Below are 20,821 nucleotides of genomic sequence, written 5' to 3' on the forward strand. Positions count from 1 at the left end.
CAGCACTGTTGTCTCTAGACACAGAGCCTGCTTCCCCTATTTTATCGGCTCATGCCTGTCTGCCTCTCCTTGTTGGCCTTCCAGACATAGCAATGGCCTGAAGGGAGATGGGAAAACCAGCAATTGGGTAGTATATATTGTGCTGGAGGCACACAACACCCACTAACTCCTGCAGATGCCTTTATTATAGAACAACAGGAATTAAAGGATAGATACCGGTATATACTGTTCTGTGCTGGAGGCACACAAAACCAACTAACTCCTGCAGATGGCAGATGGCTCAATTAGAGAAGAGCAAAATAGGTGGATAATGGTGTATACTGCACCCAGGTCACACAGACAACATCCAGAAACTCCTGCAGATGTCTGAAAGCTCAATTATAGAAGAGCAATATAGCTATATAGGTGGATAATGGTGTACACTGCACTCAGGTCACACAGACAACACCCACAAACTCCTGCAGCTGGCTGAAAGCTCAATTACAGAAGAGCAGTATAACTATATAGGTGGATAATGGTGTATACTGTTCTCAGGGCACACAGACAACACCTACAAACTCCTGCAGCTGGCTGAAAGCTCAATTACAGAAGAGCAATATAGCTATATAGGTGGATAATGGTGTATACTGCGGTCAGGGCACACAGACAACACCCACAAACTCCTGCAGCTGGCTGAAAGCTCAATTACAGAAGAGCAATATAGCTATATAGGTGGATAATGGTGTATATTGCGGTCAGGGCCCACAGACAACACCCACAAACTCCTGCAGCTGGCTGAAAGCTCAATTACAGAAGAGCAATATAGCTATATAGGTGGATAATGGTGTATACTGCGGTCAGGGCACACAGACAACACCCACAAACTCCTGCAGCTGGCTGAAAAATCAATTACAGAAGAGCAAGAACGCTAAATCGGTGGATAACGGACGGTGTATACTGCATTGAAGGTACACAGTGAACACCCACTAACTCCTTCAGACGCCAACACACTACACAAGGCCGCCGCGCTGGCGGCCTTATATAGTGCGGGGCCTGTACTACACAGTCTGAGCTATGATTGGCCAAGCATGCTGGGTCACAGTGCATGCTTGGCCAATATGTACAATATTTACTTTCTGTGTCATGTGTGTGACTATCCTCAATATGTATGTTGATACTTTGTATTTTATATGCCAATGTGCTATTATGCATTTATATGGGTGGATCCATGCCCTATCTTTGGTCTAATAAAGAATATAATTTTTTACATATGTATATGGTTTTGTCTGGCTCTATCCCAAGCACCTCATCTAAAGTCCCACCCTCCTCCTTTTTTTTTTGCATAAGCAACCAGGGATGGAGGCAAAATATTCCCCGTTTGCGTCTCATTCAAAGGCCCACATATTCCCTTTTTTCTTTGAATTCAGGTACATAGGGACGATGTACTTGAGGCCAAAAGCCATTCTTGTACCTAAAGGGGTTGTAAACTCTCTTTATTTTTTATATAAGAGACATGTCATACTTACCTCCACTGTGCAGTTCGTTTTGCACAGAGTGGCCAAGATTTACCTCTTCTGAGGTCCCCTGGTGGCACTGGTAGCTCCTCCCAATATCAGGTGTCCATGTTGGAGAAGCCCTCTCCTCGGCCACCCGTGCGGGCGCGATCCTGAGTCCTGCTTTTGCATGTACTCACACAGAAAGCAGGACACGGCCCCGTCCCCCGGCACCCACGTCATTGGATTTGATTGACGGCAGCAGGAGCCAATGGCTGTGCTGCTATCAGTCTATTCAATCAGGACACGAGACATCAGCTAGAGCTCGTGTGTTCGTTCCGGCCGGAGGAAGACAGGGTTCAGGTAAGTAAAATGGAGGGGCTGGGGGTTAGATCACTACAGAAGGTTTTTCACCTAAATGCATTAAGGTGAAAAACCTTGAGGGTTTACAACCCCTTTAAGGTTAATGTCCTTAGCAGGATGTTTGAGAAGTGGGCCATTCTCATACCCCTCTTTGGGAAGACTCAAAAATATCTTGCAACTTGCAGTCGCTAGGAAGTTTTTTTGAGGCAGGATTGTACATTCAGAGTTGCCTTCTTGGAGAGGCTCAGACAACATCAGTCTTACCATTTGTTGACCCAGGTTAAAAAACAACATATTAAAATTGAATCTGGAAAAGGATAGAGACCAACATGCTTGTGTAAAAGACATTCTGAAACAAATGAATTCCAAATTTTCATCAGTGCCTGATCAGTGAGAACAGGTACAAGATGAATAGTCCCTTCCAGCAGATGCCTCTATTTGGAAAAGGCTTCCTTAATTGCAACTGGATCTGGGATTGTTCAAACTCACATTTATACAGTTTGAAATAAATTTGGTTCTTCCTTAAAGGGGTTGTAAACCCTCGTATTTTTTCACCTTAATGCATCCAATGCATTACAGTGAAAAAACTCCTGGCAGTTACTGGCTCCCCAGCACCCCCATTTTACTTATCTGAGCCCTGGATTTTTGTCAGCGGAGACACGCTCTCACTCTCTCTATGGGGTCCCAGCTATTGATTGGATAGATTGATATCAGTGCAGCCATTGGCTCCCGCTGCTGTCAATCAAATACAATGATGCGGGTGTTGGGGGGGGCGGGGCCAAGTCCGGCATTCATGTCTATGGAAGCAAATGCTGCACTCGGGAGCACGCCCACAATGTAACCCCCCCAGGAGAGCGCTTCTCCTAGGGGTTATCTGATGCGGGGAGGAGCCGTGAGAGCTGCGGCGGGACCCCAGAAGTCGAGGATCGGGGCCACACTGTGCAAAATGAGCTGCACAGTAGAGATAAGTATGACATGTTTGTTATTTTAAAAAAATAAAAAGGATTTACAATCACTTTAATCTTTCAAAGACACTGCAAACATGCTTGTAATGCTCCATGACATGGGGTGCCCCCCCCCCAAAATCCATACCAGACTCTTATCGAAGCATGCAGCCCAGCAGGTCAGGATGAGACGTTCTCTGGTCCTCCCATCCCCTAAACCATAGCAGGCCACATGCCCTCAACTTAGGAAGGCTTTGGAGTGGGGGCTCCCCCCCAAAGCACCTTGTCCCCATGCTGATGAGGACAAGGGCCTCTTCCCCACAATCCTGGCTGATGGTTGTGGGGGTCTGCCAGCAGGGGGCTTATCAGAATCGGGAAGCCCACATTAACAAGGGGCCCCCAGATCCTGGCCACTCCCCTATGTAAATGAGTATGGGGTACCCCATAGTACCCTTACTCACTCCCCCCAATAAAGTGTAGTGTATATAAACACAGGAGGCAGTTTTTGACAAGTCATTTATTAAAAAATAAAATAAAAAAATTCCCCTGGTATAGATCCAGCATCAATCGCGAAGAACGCTGGCCATCCGAAGAAAAACAAATGAGGCCTGCAACTGAGGAAAACTCCTAATGACACCTCTGCCACCTCCCGCCACTAAATAAACTAAGGTGACCCCCTTGCAATGCCATCCACCCAGCATAATTTCTCAACATAAACAGCAAGTGAATATATAAAAATTCCATATAGAAAAGGGACAAGCTCAAGTATATCTCCACTAATAAAGTGCAAGGTGCAAAGTGAATAAAAAGCCCAAAAAAATCAGCCAAAATTGAGTGAGTGTAGTATATATGTAGTATATTTAAACAATCTTTATTGAAAGACAAATGGAAGCTTTCATTTAAAAAGGTTAAAAAGCGCATTGAATAAAACAGTGGTGTTACAGATGCCTCTCACATCACTTCCTGGACTTTCCTTACTTTCGGCCACGCCCTACGCGTTACATCATGTGACTTGACTTTCAATAAATCTTTAATTGTTTAAATATACTACCCTATGGGAGGCATTTATTTCATTCCCACATGTCATCTGGAATCCTGAGCAAAATATCGAGAGCTGATAGCCAGGAGTCTGGAAGTGGAGGATTACCATCACCGGGGATATCCTTAATAAGGATGAGCTTGGTGTTCGACTCGAATGCATGTTTGACTCGAACATCGGCCGTTCATCTGTTTGGCAAATTCAGAACTGTGTGGACCGCTCGCACCAAATTCGTGTGCCACGAACGGCCCACAATGCACTATGCCATCGCAGTGCATTGCTGGCTCATGATTGGCCAACCATGCACTGTGACCCCACATGCTTGGCCAATCACAGCGCCGGAACTGTGGAGAGTCATAATTGGCCACAGGCAGGATGCCTCAGGGGGTTTAGTACATGCCCCACACTATATAAGGCTGCCAGCACGGCGGCCTTGTGTAGTGTGTTTCGGCCTGCAGGGACAGTGTGTTCTTTTCTCAGGCATCTTAAAGTTAAAATGGTGTTGTGTGCCTCCAGCACAGTATACACCTGTATCTACCCTTTATTGCTGTTTTTCTCTAATTAAGGCATCTGCAGGAGTTAGTGGGTGTTGTGTGCCTCCAGCACAGTATACACCTGTATCTACCCTTTATTGCTGGTGTTCTATAATAAAGGCATCTGCAGGAGTTAGTGGGTGTTGTGTTTCTCCAGCACAGCACAGTATACACCTGTATCTACCCTTTATTGCTGGTGTTCTCTAATACACGCATCTGCAGGAGTTAAAGTGGGTGTTGTGTGCCTCCAGCACAGTATACACCTGAAGATACCCCTTATTGCTGGTGTTGTCTGTTGCATATCTTGCACATTAAATTTAGCACTTTTGATTTTGAATGTTCGAGTCCCATAGACTTTAATAGGGTTCTAAAGATTGTATGAATTTTAGGTCCGTTCGAAGGTTCTAGTGTGAACTGAAGCGGGGGGTGTTCAGCTCATCCCTAATCCTTAAGGCTGATTCATCATTATTTGGAAGTGAGAGTTCTGTGAGCATTGAGCAGTTGTGTGTTGAGTTTCAGCATCACTTGTTTTAAGGGGATCATTTTTCGACGGACTCTATATTAACTCACTCAATTTTGGATGATTTTTTGGGACTTTTTATTTAGTGTGAGAAATAACCTGTTTAAAAAAAACATTTATTTTTTTATTTTTTCATTGTCCAAAAAATTGGGACAAAAAAAATCACACCTTCAAAAAACTTCCCATGCTTCTTACTAAATACCTTGGACTGTCTACTTTCCAAAAATAGGTATTTTGAGGGATATTATGGTTCTGGCATTTTAGAGCCTCAGGAAATGAGATCTATCAGTATATAAATGAGGCTATCAGTATATACTGATTGATGAATGTTTAAATATACAGTAAATACCATGGTTTGCAGACCTTATAACTTTCATACAGACTAAATAATATACACTGTTTTTTTTTCACCAACAAAATGTAGAAGAATATATTCTGGCCCAAATTTATGAAGAAAAGTGAATTATTTGCAAAGTTTTATAACAGAAATTAAGATTTTCTTTTCAAAATTTACATAGTTAAATAGTTATATATAGTTAATCTGGTTGAAAAAGACACAAGTCAATTAAGTTCAACTCATGGTCTTTCTTTTTTTATATAAAAAAAACTCAGTGGAGATTAAATATTACCAAAACAAAGCTCTGCCTGTCTCAAAAAATTGAATTGTCATTCAGATTGTGCCGGAGCTGAAATCTGAAAAATGTTCAGGAAGGAGGGTGAAACAGTCCAGTCTTAAATTGGTTAAATAACTTTTGTATTGAAGAAATATGTGGACTACCACTTCTGACTTCCCTTTGAAAAAAAGTCAGAGCTCCTGATCTGCATACTTGTTATAGGTCACCGCATCAAAAAGTATTGACACCATTGGGTAAGCCTTACAGCCGGTCAGTTCGTGATTTCTCAGGTACATCAACAAAAGCAGCATTCATATATCTTTCAGAACAGGCTTCTATTTAATTGAAATGCTAGAACATTGCTGTGATCTTTGCTACGCATGTTGTTGTGTGGATGTGCAAACATGCAAAAACACACTGTGATTGCCTGCCAAGCAAATGTTTATTCTATTCTTCCCACATGGTCAATGAAAAACTTTCACTTCTTATATATAGGAGAGCTTGTCTGACTGACAGCTCAGGGTCAGCTGTGACACACACAGAGGCGTGTACAATCTTAAATACACACGGTCAACTAAGTGAGCCTCTGGCAGCAACAAGGTCTTGCAGACTTGCTGGGTAAAAAAAAAAAAAGACAGCTCTTAGCTTTCAGCTCTGCACATTACACAAAGGAACAGATTTCCTATTCCAGCTTTAAACTGTTTTATTTAACACTACAACATGAATGGACCAGTAGATGGTTGCAATGACCACTCAGTGGAAGATGTTGGAGTTTTTATGTTCACGTCAGAATCTGTGGGCGAAGGACATCCTGGTAAGTTGATGGTTTTCAAACAGTTAATAGATAAGAATACAAGACATATACAATGATTAAATGACTAGTTGCAAAATATGCACTGAAATGAAGTTGTAAATGAAAATATACATTTACTTTTCAGATGAGAAAAGCAAAAGAAACATTAGATGTAAAAGAAATTAGAAATTCAATCTTTTTTTTATATCTAACCACATATAAAAAGCATATTATTTTAATAGACTCATCATAATGTGGTACCATAATCACTGAACAAATTGCTGTTTCATAGCTTTGCCTTAGTGTAATAATGTAACATCTAATGCTTCACTGATGTAGCTTTGAGCTGATTGGCAAATGTATTAGAAACATTTAATTTGTGTTTTAGAGAGGGGTGCAGATGGAGAACATGTGTGTACATCTGTTATAGCCATAACGTATGCAGTTTTGGAGCTGTAATTAACTATGACACTTCACCCCTGGGCTGGCTGCCCAATAATGTCTTCTTCAAACTACTGTGAATGGCATGTGGAATTCCTAGGAGTGATTCATCCATGTCACCAGTGTACTCTAATGCCACAAAGGCACTGCAGTATTAAACGTTCAGTTATCCAGATGTATGACAATAAATGTGTGGTTGAGATCATTAACCAGTTACATATTAATGGTGATTTACTAAAGAATAGTTCTTTTAAATCATCACAAGCTCCATACTTGGCCTTACCTAGGTGAGACCTGTTTGGGGGTAAACACAACTGGGTTTGTCTCTGTTAATCATTTTAAATAAAACATTAACATTGATTTCAGCATTTCCAATATGCACACAGCAATCCTTCAATTTTCAGCATAGGTATCTGTGCAATCACCCACTTCCTAAACCTTAAAACTTTTGAAAGACCACCATTCTGACAATACTAGGTTGAGGGAGAGCAGCACCAGATAATTGACAGCTGACAATAGCAAATTAAAAGTTACCAACATGCTGTGTGTTATGCAAGTACTGTTGTTCCTAAAGAAAGCAAATAGGCTACTGCCACTTGCAGGAAAAGTTAAATAAAAATCTACATGTTGTAAAGACATTTAGGGCATTAATATTAGGTATAGCATATTAATATTATGTAGTCTTTTAGCCAGTCACTGCACTGAAAATATTTTTTTTTTGTTCTTTACAGAACTCAGTAGGGAACATTTATTAAAGCAGCTATAGTATGTATTAATTAATGTGCAATTTGCATGTAAAAAATGATTTTTCCAGAAAATAAGTAAAAAACAAGTAAAAAAAAAATGAAATAAAAAAATGTTACATTTCTATATACTCTTCCTGATACTTAGAGACAGAGAATATCATAATACTATATGTAGAACTTTTTTACAGTTGCAAAAGTCAGGGTTTTAATAATTTATTACAGTAAAACCTTGGATTGAGAGTAACTTGGTTTGAGATCGTTTTGCAAGACAAGCACAATTTTTAAATAAATTATATACTATTGTATATAATTTGTCTTGATCTACAAGTAGCATCATGTCACAACTGAGTATAAAAGAGAAGAGAGGCTCCTCTAAGTGTAGCAATATGGTTACATTTAATGAAGATACAACATTTAGCAACTCACGTGGCTGATAAATAAAACAGGCACATCTAAGTATACAGGCATTCAGGTAAAGTTGTCCACATAGAATGTCCACCGCACCACCGTCAACACCATCTGTTCCATACTGCGCTCCACAAGCGCTTCAAGCCTCGCTTTCAGATCGCTCTACTGTAGAGTGGTTTTCCCGTTCACGATTGCAGACTGACAATGTTGAAAGCCTGCGATGCTGAGGATGGTCTATGTAGACAGCTTTACCCCGGTTGCCTGCATATTTGGATGTGCCTGTTTTATTCATCAACCATGTGAGTTGCTAAATGGTGTACCTTCATTAAATGTAACCATATTGCTACACTTAGCGGTGCCTCTCTTCTCTTTTATACTCTGTAGCTCCTGCTGGATTTTTCTTCTAATCCCCTTATGGAGGCTGTAGTTTGTGGATGGACATTTTATAGTTACACAACTTATCACATTAATATAATCTTTTTATATAGACTATAAACTGAAGGACTTATGAATAAATGGTTGTGGAATGAATCATCTGAGATTCCATTATTTCTTATGGGGAAATTTGCTTTGATATATAAGCATGTTTACGGAATGAATTATGCTTGCGATCCAAGGTTTTACTGTATATAATTTGTGTTTAGTGGAGTTCATCTTTAAATGGCTTTGACCATGGGAAAATTAAATATTATAAGTGTTATAACTAGGCATGATCGTTGTGTTCAGGTTGAACATGAGTTTTCAAAGAACCAAGCCTATTTGCAGTTCAAAGAATGGATCAACAAACTGTCTATATTTGGCTGGTTTGCCCAAATCCCTGGCTGATGTTTGTACACAAACATCAACCAAAAGTCTCTCATTATGTGGTGGTAGAGCTGCCACTGCAAAATGGCAGACCCCTGGCTTATTTCCCATTTGTTAACAGACCAGCCAGGGATTTTAGGTGACGTCATTGACCAAATATGTTGGATGTAAATTCAACTTCAATTAAGTTGTCTAGAAATATACATCCTTGTCAATGATAATGTGCCTTCTGATGATATTTTAAGTGCTGTATGTAGACAACCCAACTAGAGATCCTAAGTGACGTCACTGACCAAATTTGACATAATATTTGTTTGTACAAACAGCAGGGTATCTGTCATTTTTTTAAGGTAGCGCTGCAGGTTGCTGATTGAACATAATCCAATCAGGGATGTATCATTTAGTGGTGACAGCACTACTGCCATGCTAGCACTAGCCTCCAGATGTCTGGCTTTTCCCTAGGTGAATGAATACAGGATATATCCCTTGTTTGGGGTAAATAGTATGCCTGGGTGATGACAGTTTGCTTGCAAATCAAAGCTAGTAGAAATCTGTCATTTCGTGGCTCTAAGGCCCTATAGCAAAAATTTGATGGGGCCCTGGCTGGCTTTCTCTGTACTACTTGAAAATGTCAGTTGTAATGGTTCATTTTATTAATATTAACATAAAATATGCTTAACTCAAGAACAGGCAGCAGTAGAGGTGGCAGGACAGATTATATGACACAGTGGGTGGGCGGATGGGCTTACATAACACACAGCTGGGAAGTAACTCCACCTATCTATGTGTGCGGTGTTCCATGACCAACTGCAGTTTTAGCAGTGAGGAGCCAGCTACCAGTTGCTGTCAAAACCAAATTTAAAGGATTTGTGTATTTTTAATGTTGCCTTTTAAAATGCAATGAAAGACTCTCTCACCGTATTTCATTAATACTTATCCTCCATGGCAATGTCTAGCTACCTATGCCTTTTTGGACCAAAAGTTGGCCAACAATATATAAAGAAGGTCAGAAAATTTTTTTATGGACTTTGGGTTCAGCACTAGGTTTTTGTGTTTTCAACCAATTGTCAATTCAGATAACTATTTGCTGCACGATTACAGTAGATTTACTGTGCACGTGCAGCAACTGCAGGCTCAGCAACATAAATAAACAATGTCGGCTTGCTTCCAGATTTGAGGCATGCATGCTGACCCATGCGGTGGTTGGTTTTGTCAGCGAGTGTCAGCCAAGCAGGCTGAGACCTGCTGATTTGACTCTATATGCAGAGCAGTGATCTGGCTGTTTCTTCTCCCTGCAAAGCAGAAAAATCATCATGTTTCCCACCATTTCTCTCCCAACAAAGAAATAAACATTCAGCAGTTTGCTGGCTTACACATGCAGTGCTGCTGCTCTGACCTCACTTCAGGACCTTTGTCTGTTGCTCCCAGAAAGTCTTCAGAAACAAGCTTTGTGAATACACTTGCAGCTACTTTCTGCCTTGACTCCCAACTGTCTCCTTGGGGGAGACCTCATGATGACTCCTGTGCAGAGATCTCCTCTGATCGGTGAAGCCCTGAACCATAGTCAGGTCTCTAATAAAAGCCTTGCATACACTTACCGAGTTAGTGTGCTGGTTGCTCACAAAACCAGGACCTTGGATTGGAGATTTCAACAAAGTCTTTTGGCTCCAGGTCCCAAACCAGGTTTCACCAACCACTAAGAAAAATGAAAAACAAGTTTCCTCTGAGACTTGAACCCTGGAGCCCCTCATCCTGCCTGAACTAGAACTCTAGCTGATATAAAGCCCTTTTTTTACGGCAAGGAAGAGCACAGTATGCAATATAAATAATTCCCAGAGATCAGCTTTGACACTATGAATAAAAGCTGATAATCGCAAGCACTTCTGTCAGTGTTTAATGGTTTGTATCAACTCTCTACTTGTCAATTTTTTAGGACAGCTTGGTCTGTTAAAGGAAAGGCTACACAAAACCACCTGTTAAAATGTTACCTATGTCACGCTCCCTGCATACAATTTTTAAGAAAATGCCAAAGAAAACCAGACTATTAGCATGCATTACCACTTGCCAACCAGCAGTAGAAATTTTACTGCTGGCGGGAGTCTCTGTTAATCTCAGACAACATAACGGTACATTGTCCCATTCAAGCACCTCGTGCATGCCCCCTGGGGTAGGCAGTGCTGTGATCTGCAACAGTTGTGTCTGCTGGACACCGTGGATCATAGTGCATGGTATTGGGCCACTGTAATCGGCCCAGATACCAAGTGATCCCTGTGACCAATCACAGCAATCACATGTCCCCTTGTAAACAACAGTCATGAATGAAATCCATTCATGATATTATTGTTTACTACTGTGTGTGATCTATGATTGGTCACAGGAATCACATGGCACCATGTACCTGCTGTGCCCATTCACAACATCACAATAGTAAAAAATGAACCATGAATGAAAGCCATTAATGACAGTTCAAACATTTGCTATTACAGTGATCATAACTGTAGCAAAAAAAAAACATAGTGTAAAAACATAAAAATAAATCCTGATCACCTCACTAGAATCGTGCAGTGTTCATTTTGGCAGAAAATTTCAATTTAGTTTTAGTCTTAGGCTTTTGACTAAAATGCCATTTTAGTTTTAGTCCCATTTAATCATCTGCAATTGTTTTAGTTTTAGTCGTATTTAGTTGACTAAAATCTCCAGTACATTTTAGTTGTCTAAAATCTTCAGTACATTTTAGTCAACTAAAATCAAATGCATTTAGTTAAATTGTATTGCATAATTAAAATTTTGCAAAAAATAAAAAATATTACTGCGCAGGTGATAATAACCTAAGTGAAAATAAAACTGCTTGCAATATCACAACAGAACCAATTGTGCAAATACATAATTAAAATTGCCTAGACAGGCGTTTAACCGCTACCCGACTGCTGCACGCCATTGTACAAAAGGGGAGTACCCATATATCCCTTCATAATCACGGGCTGGTGAGTGCGTGCTCCCGCCGCGGGAGTGTGCCTGTGGGTCCCGCGGACTCCATGTCTGCCGGTGGCTCGAGATCGCAATGAGGAGAGGCAAAATGAAGAAATTCTTTTTTACTGATTCTCTCTCAATATGTTCCCACAAAGTCCATTCATTTTATGACTTGGCCAATCCTTGAATATATATTTTGGATGTTGGCATGGTGAGGGGCTTCCCTACTTATGTAAACAAGACATTTCCCTGTTCTGCCTAGTGACATAACATGGATCTACTGCTAACCCCTTGATCGCCCCCTAGTGTTTAACCTCCTTCCCTGCCAGTGGCATTTACACAGTAATCAGTGGCTATTTTTAGCTCTGATCTCTGTATAAATATCAATGATCCCAAAATAGTGTCAAAAGTGTCTGATCTGTGCACCGCAATGTCGCAGATCACCGCCATTACTAATAAAATAATAATAAAAATGCCATAAATCTATCCCCTATTTTGTAGACGCTATAACTTTTGCGCAAACCAATCAATATACACTTGTTGTGATTTTTTTTAACCAAAAATGTGTAGAATACAAATTGGCCTAAACTGAGAAAGACATTTTTTTTATATCTTTTTTGGGATATTTATTATAGCAAAAAGTTTAAAATATTGCTGTTTTTTCAAAATTGTCGCTCTTTTTTTGTTTATAGGGAAAAAAATAAACCACAGAGGTGATCAAATACCACCAAAAGAAAGCTCTATTTGTGCGGAAAAATAAGACATCAATTTTGTTTGGGTACAATGTCGCATGACCGTGCAATTGTCAGTTAAAGCAATGCAGTGCCGAATTGCAAAAAATGCTCTGGTCATTAAGAGGCTAAAATCTTCCGGGGCTGAAGACGCGACCAAGAAGCAAGAAAAAGGGGGTTCACATAGTGTAAAACCATAAAACACTTTTATTTTGAGAAAAGGTTACTAAAAGAATTAAGCAAACAGGTGAATAGTCATCAGTTAAAATGATAGTTCCCGGGATAAAAATGACTTGAATACACGCTCAATTGGCATGGTTAGTTCAGACATAGACTGTATTGAACTAGATTGGCTGGATGGGTCTTTTTTCAACCCGAGTAACTATGTAACTATGTATAACCCATTGACAGACAGGGGGGAGATTTATGACAGAAGAGGCCTCTAGGGTGTGACTACCCCTGGTTACCTGCACAAGTGGAGTCTCTTTGGGAAAAGTCCATGCTTAGCAATGCTCTTGCAGAGATGTTCATGTTCCAGGGTTCTTCCAGCTGTTCTTCAGCATTTCAGGTAGACCATGGGTCCCAGTAAGTCCTAAGCCCCCGTACACACGGTCGGAGATTCCGGCAACCAAATCCGTCAGATTAATTCCGACTGATTAATTCCGGAAGAGGTCCGGAAGTGATGCTGCATACACACGGTCAGACTCAGTTGTCGGAAAATCCGATTGTACATAACGTGATGGCGTTATTTCATTACGACGGGACTATGTTCAGGCTAGTAGCCAATAGCTTTGGTCTAGGAATTGGATCTGAGCATGCATGGCACTTTGTCTGTTGGAGTAGTCTGCACATGATCGGAGTATGTCTGATCGGAGCATTTTGTCGGAAAATTTTACCGGCAAGTTGGAAAAGTTGGTCCGTCGGATATTCCGACGGAAACAGTCCGATGCAGACCACACACAGACGGAATATCCGACAAAACGGTCCGATAGGAAACATTCCTTCGAAATCTCCGATCGTGTGTACAAGGGCTTAGTGTAGATTCCCCATGTGTTTCTCAGAGTTTCCTCCTCCCCTCCCCCAGGTTCCAAACTTCTTCCCTTTTATAGAGCATGGGAGGGAGGCTGGATCCCAGTGAATGCTCACAAATACACCGGGGAGAGGCGGCAAACCATTAAACCTTTCCACTTGACCTGGGCAACCAGGTGCTAACTAAATAACTAAATTTGTAGGCAGGACATCTGTAACGGCACCCCTAATATAAAGGGGGTTAACGCCGTTTACGATGTTCCCTCTCCTAGACACACATCCACTCGCTACCAATATCCACAGCTAAACGACCCTTTCCTATAGGAGCCGACCCCTCTGGCAAAAAGACGAGACGCACTCTGTCTCTTCTGTAGTAGGAATGACTTTATTAATGAGAAACATTGTAACTTTATACACAATTCAAGGCACATGCTTTAACATGAACAAGGGCCCAGCTCCACCCACACATCCCAAGACTCAACACCTCATCCTGACGTCTGCTAGGCTTCAAACGATCCCACCCAATACACATCTTTTCACAAAGGGTTGGCAGCCAGTCTGTCTGGCACTTTACAATACACACAAGGACAGACTTAAATGAACAATAGAAATGCAAAACAACTTAATTCCTCACAGCAATGATACTTAACCCCCATATACAGTATTCATCCAATCTATATACAATGTATATACAGCCTTGAATATGGCTATCACAGACCATATCGGGGGTTTCTTTTATTCACCCTGTGTCCAAAGTGACCCCACTGTCACAACATCTGCCTACAAATTGGCTTTAACTGTGGAATAAATGGTGATGTTAAATATGATGGTTGCAAGATCTAAGATCATGCTGCCCTCATGGAATTTTCAATCACTGAAGTCACTATAATTTACAAAACAATAGTGCAAAAATGGAAAACATGCAATGAGAGACAAGACTGTGAGCAAATTTAACATATTCATTAAGTAAGACAGATTAGCAGTAGGTTCACCTCTGCTTAGCTAGGAAAATATAGCTACAGTGGACATTGACCCACCAAACCTGGACAGCTGAATTTTAGACAAAATGTGAATGGTTATCTAGTAGTGCGGCAAAAGGCAGATAGTAATGTCAAAGTTTATCCATAGATTCATCATGTTATGTGTCAAGGGCCAAGGCTGGGGGTGGGCGTGTATTGGTTAAGCTAACTTTTTGAATCCATGCTGTGAAAAAGTTGCAAGCCAGATAAATTGTAAGGTTTTGCCAACCAATACAGGTATCAGGGAAAAACAACTAAAGCATGTATCAATGTCGGGGCAGAATAAAACATGAACTTGATGACTTTTAGCTTAAGTAAACACCTGGATACCAATGGAAACATTCTGAAAGGCATATCTAAAAATCCCGCCCAGCTTATTTCTTTGTGTCATAGACCGATCAGCCCACTTTTGGACATTATAGCATAGAGTGTTTTATTGGTAAAGTTACTGAGTTCAGTTTTTTGTGTAAGGTTTTCCATATGGGTCCAGGATTGCATTGCATACACTAATTGCTGACCTCTACAGTACACTTGCTTAGTGTGTAATGCTTGCTCTATTTTAAAGTGTATGCTATACTCCATGTAGAATTTTTTTAGGGGGCAGGGAGAGAGGGGCTGCTAAATTGAATAAAAGCCACAATTGTAGTTTCATTGTGTTGGTTTCTGAGTTAGAAGGAAAGATTTTGATGTATGTTTCTGACAGCACGAGGTAGATTGTAGTTGGTGTTTCTTTTTTGCTATAGTCTCCACCCATTATACCCTCTGCCTATTTTACTGATATCATCCTAAACATTATAGCCCTAGTACATTTTTTTTTAAAGATTATAGTTTATTAGAGCTTTACAGAACTAGTAGTACATTTTATTGGCATAGTGTATAATAAACAAATCACTTTTCATAATGTAGGTATGAATTACAGAGCACATAATTTGAACCGCTAAGCCAAGCTAAGACATGAAGCATCTGACAAATGCTCAGAAAACAGGGTACTGTAGATAATGGTCATAATGAATGTAGTAAATATAATAATTCCAACATTTTTATTATACCACTAAGGAGGATCGGGGCTGCTATTTGTATTGGTGTTAACAGGGATGTAGATCCTGAGGTGGTTTTTAGGGTGCTATGTGATTTAAATGATCCCAGAAGGTTATGAAAGCTTTTTCAAATTATCCAGGTCCCTCAATTTGTGTGTGTGTGTTTTTTTTGTTTTTTTGTTTTTTTTGTAGGTTTGAAAGTGTGAACAAGTACTAAAGGTAAAAAGGTAAAAAGTATAATGAACACTAAATGGAATAAATGAAACTAACCAAGATATACCATCTAAATACACATTGGCGGGGCTACTTGCCTTGCATGTGGGGGTACCTTTCATCATGCACGCTCTTACCAATGCCCGGGACCAGGCAGGGACTGCGTTCATTTTAAAGGCTAACATTATGTCACCTTACTTCCAGTGACAGAATGCACCCAGCATGTTCTTCATGCATATTTACTTACTTAAAGTGTTATTAAACCCAGTAATATGAAAATAGTTATTCAGCCCCCCCCCCCCCCCCCACACACACACACACACAGTTCCCAAAGCTTAAAAATCTTCTTTTTACATTAAAATACTGCCACTATATACCTTTTTGGATGATCTGTATACCATGGCTACACGATAAACTGCACAGTTTCTCTAGTGCTGAGAGTTCAGGAAGGAGAAGGATTCCCATTGCAGTCTGCATACATGCCCACGTGTGTGATGTCAATATCATGTGACCTGGCTAGCTCTGATCAACAAGTAAATGTTCTTTCCAGCATAAAAGACACAACTGAGCACGTGCAGGTCAGCTCCTCTGCCTGTGTTAGCTGGCCTTCCCCAGATAGACAGTGCAGGAGGGGGAGGATCTATGCATACAGGATAAAACAGCCTTTTTACACAATGCAGAGACTTAACCCCTTAAGTTTCACAGTGAGTATAACAAGTATGGTATGCTGCATATACAGACTGAATTTACTGTTGTGGGTTTAGTACCACTTTAACTTTTTCGCTTCTCCCGTACCACGTGGTCAGGTATTTTTACTACTACTTTTGGAAAATCAACCACTAGGGAGGGAAACAGAACTCTGATCCTCTCGCTACCAGAGGACCCGTCACCTACATCTGGTACCACGCTTCATGCCTGGCTGCAATGTACCTTGCAGTAGTTACTGGTTACCCATAGCAACTGCACTCCTCCTTCTGCTTGTCTTGCCAAGTAGACCTTTTGCAGTGGCTTTGCTTCATACCCCACATGTGCTTTAGTGACCCTATTCTGTCATACACATGCGTCCACCATGCACCCCTATAAATTACTTCAAACCAGGCTCAAGACAGTTAATACAACTTTATTGAAGTTTCGTAGCAGAGTCCAACAAGTACGTACCACAACTCTGTCTAACTGAACTAATCTGCCCAGGTGTACCTTAACCAGGTGATAGTCCATTACTGGCATCTTCCAAAGCTTGGTAGTTCTTTGGTCCTCCAGGGTCTTCCAACTTACCACTGGGCGCAGCATTCCCTCTTATGCCTTGTACACATAGTTACATAGTTACATAGTTAGTCAGGTTGAAAAAAGACACAAGTCCATCCAGTTCAACCTTAAAAACAAATAAATAAAATAAAAAATAATCGTACAATCCAGATACCCAATTTTATGCCCACAATTGATCCAGAGGAAGGCGAAAAAAAAACCCAGCAGAGCATGCTCCAATTTGCTACAGCAGGGGAAAAAAATTCCTTCCTGATCCCCCAATAGGCGATCGGATTTTCCCTGGATCAACTTTACCTATGTTAGTACCTAATAGTTACATAGTTAAAACACACGGTCGGACATTCCGACCACAAAATCTGTTGGATTTTTTCTGATGGATTTTGGCCGAAATTGTGTTGCATACACACGGTCAGACAAAGTTGGCGAAAAATCCGATCCGTCGGAACGAGGTGACATTCGTTGAGTATGACGGGACTACGTAGAGGCTAGTAGCCAATAGCTTTGGTCTCATAATTTTATCTGAGCATACGTGGCACTTTGTCTGTCGGAATTCTCTACAAACGATCGGATTTTGTTGTTGGAAAATTTTAGATCCAGCTCTCAAACTTTTTCCGTCGGGATTTCCAAAAGAAAAAGCCTGATAGAGCCCACACATGATTGGATTTTCCGAAAGCACAATCCGATCGGACCTTTTCTGTTGGAATTTCCAAAGGTGTGTACAGGGCATTAGTGTTCCATGTTGGTTACGGCATAATGCGGCAGCTGGCCCCGAAACCTGGCCTTCCCCCCTATTTATCTATGTCATTGGGTGGAAGGTCGGCCCAAGTCAGGCCTTTCCTCAGCCTGGGCAGACTACTACCTATCTATTACAAATACCGTAGGAAATCTGCCTATACACACAGACCCACTAAATAAATGTAGAAAAAAATAAAAAAATAAACTCAATGATTGGTTTTTGAAATTGGTATTTTTGTGGAGAATCTGTTTTGCTAGAATCATTCTGCTCATTCGTAAATACTGCTAGTAATAAATGATAAAAATCCACTTTTAAAAATACTAAGTCCCTTGATTCTGAGCAGACCAGGGGTCTAACTAGGATTGGTTTAAATGATATCACTCACATGGTAAACTGAATACATACAGTATACTGTATATTACTTCTATGTGCTTGTCTCACTTTGAATCAATATTCTTTAACTTTTATGAACTCTTCTGCCTGGTATAGTGTGTGCTTCAGCAGTTTAATGTGCTGCTAGTGTGAAGAATGTGCATTACTGAACACAAAGGTCTTGGGAGTACGTGACTTATCAAAGAAAGTAAACAATCCTGATTTTGAATCAATAAGCAAACAAAATGTAGAAATCCACCTTTGAAGTGAAGGCCACACTTCAACAGCAGTTTTTCCTGCCCTATAGAAAAATATCTAACATGAGTACTTTAGAAATGTGTTCTTAGAACAAAGATATGCATCAATGTTGGTAGATACATGTTCCTGTTACTGTTTTTTGACAAATAATAATCTAAAACAACTTTAAAAAAAAGGGGGGTTTACCCCCTTCCTGACCAGACCATATTTTGTGATATGGCACTGCGTTATTTTAACTAACAATTGCGTGGTCACGCAACACCGTGCGTAAATATACGTACGTAAATATACGTACGTAAATATACGTACGTAAATATAGTTTTTGTCTTTTTTTTCCCACAAATAGAGCTTTCTTTTGATGGTATTTGATCACTTGTGTGTTGTTTATTTTTTGCACTATAAACTAAAGAATACCATCAATTTTGAAAAAAAAAAAAAAAAGTAAATATATTTATTAATTTCTGCTATAAAACATACCCAATAACAAAAAAATTCTTCAATTTAGGGCAATATGTATTCTGTTGCATATTTTTGGCAAAATCTACAAACTGTGGGATTTTTTTTCTTTTTTACTGCTAATGGCGGCAATCAGCGACTTATAGTGGGACTGCGATATTGTGGCGGACAAATTGGACACCTAACTGACAGAAACAAAGAATCAATACCTTCCCTTCTGACAGAACGGCAATCTGCCTTGTTTACATAGGCAGATTGCCGTTCTGCCTATGTACTGTGTAATCGGTGGGCGCCGGCGGAAATCAAGTCCACTGGGCTCCCACTGTGTGTAATCACAGTGGGATTGGGTCGCCGGCAGTGTGCGCACACCCCAGATTAGGAAGTGTCAGATCGTGTACTAGGTACATGATCTGGCACAGAGCGGCTGCCCTGCTGCAGTAAATGTAGGGCGTGCGGTCGGCAAGTGGTTAAAGAACAATTCTAAACGAATGAAAAAGCAGGATACTGTTTAACATGTATTTAAGGCTGGCCATAGATGGATGCATGGAGTCCCCCATCCACACAAGCAAGGAATCCACTTATCTGTGCTATTGTATTTTGACAGTGGGGGCTTCTCTGCTGTCAGAAGCCACTGATCAGTGCTGCAGCCAATCATAGAATGAAAAAAAATTCCAACATTCCTGATTGGGAGAAGACAATCAATAATTTCATCAACTTCCTTTGAGTTAAAACAGCCATAGATGGATCAAAATGTAACCAGTCCTTGCTGAATTGGCCAATTTCCAATCCATCTATGGCCAGCGTTTGCATATACAAAAAAATAAATAAAAAGTCAAATAGTAATATGTAACTGCTCACCAGTCCTTTGATGTGACAGCTGCAATTGTTTCCTTTCGTCAGACTTTTTTCAGATGCTTTAACTTGGTAATCTTGCCTCACTGATACTCACTGATGTATCTATGTAGAACTGGCAAGTGTTCTGTAATCTATAAGGGTATTCTGTGCAGGGCTAATAATGCTGAGAGACAATTGCAGAATGCACAGGATAAGGGAAAAAGAACTGCTCCAGTTTTCTGGCAAGATCAACTGATATGTAGGCAGGTGCCTACAAGAGGGTTAATGTGTCATTCTTTCTGTGTTCCCGATTTCCTGCCTATTCTTGTGCCCTCATGATAATTGAGTCAGCCGGGTGCAAATTATTACAATGTCTTAATGTTGCGTAGTGTGAACCCAACCTAAAGGTATCTTTGCTTGAGTAACTTGTATAGAGAGGGTTGGGGGGTACAGGATACCAAAATGTTGGAAGAAATTAGATTTTTACATGTTTTTGATTGGATATGTTTTATAGCAGAAAGTAAAAAATATTGTTTTATTTATGTAGAGGCCACTAGCCGTTGCAGGGCAGCCTTGACTTAATGGGCTTACCGGTTACCTTCTCTTGGCCTGCTACTCCACTTTTAGGGGTTCCCAGGGTTGATAGCCAACGACTTGTACACTGACACAGATGAAGTCCTTTCAAAAAGGTTTTATTCTGCAGTTGAACTTTCAATTAACACTCTTAGGGAACAGAGGGCATGGGTGAAGAACTTAGGCACCTTGAACTGCAGGTCTAGCAAAGTATTTATTTCCACCCAGAGAGTAGCCACTCGCAGCTGGGTACTTCAAGGCTGAACAGATCTCTAGCCAGAGATCATGGCAGTCAGCATGTTGACTCAAACTTGAACAAACAACTTAAGGGCAAACAAAAAACCTTTTTCCTCCGTACCTGGGACGTTTCCCGTCTCCTTTATGGTACTGGAAAAGTGTGAATTTGTCAATGTCCTTCTCAACTCAGTAACCAGGCACTTCTCAGGTTGCCACTTGCCCTCCTCTGAAGAGTCCTCCCCCGGGCACTTCCACGAGCTGCTGTGTCCCTCCAAGCTGAGAGCACACCCGGACACCTCGAATCCTCCCTCAGTCACTGCGCCTCAGACCAGCAGGTTCCAAGACTCGGGAAAGGACGGATTCCTACCCCAGACCAAGCAGGTCTATCAGGGGCCACTGACAGGAACATGTTG

At 40.8% G+C, this 20,821-nt stretch overlaps 1 protein-coding gene across 1 annotated transcript in view; it reads left to right on the forward strand.

Moving 5' to 3' along the window:
* The first annotated feature begins 6,013 nt into the window (after positions 1 to 6,013).
* MAT1A (methionine adenosyltransferase 1A) overlaps positions 6,014 to 20,821 on the forward strand; it is a 98,209-nt gene continuing 83,401 nt past the window's right edge. The window contains exon 1 of the mRNA XM_077454912.1: positions 6,014 to 6,299. Within this exon, the coding sequence (XP_077311038.1) occupies positions 6,206 to 6,299 (94 nt within the window). The 5' untranslated portion in view covers positions 6,014 to 6,205. The remainder of the gene's footprint in view (positions 6,300 to 20,821) is intronic.

Source organism: Lithobates pipiens, unplaced genomic scaffold (genome assembly GCF_037356315.1).
Source record: "Lithobates pipiens isolate NorthernLeopardFrog02 unplaced genomic scaffold, aLitPip1_a1.2 Scaffold_25, whole genome shotgun sequence".
Taxonomy (NCBI): domain Eukaryota; kingdom Metazoa; phylum Chordata; class Amphibia; order Anura; family Ranidae; genus Lithobates; species Lithobates pipiens.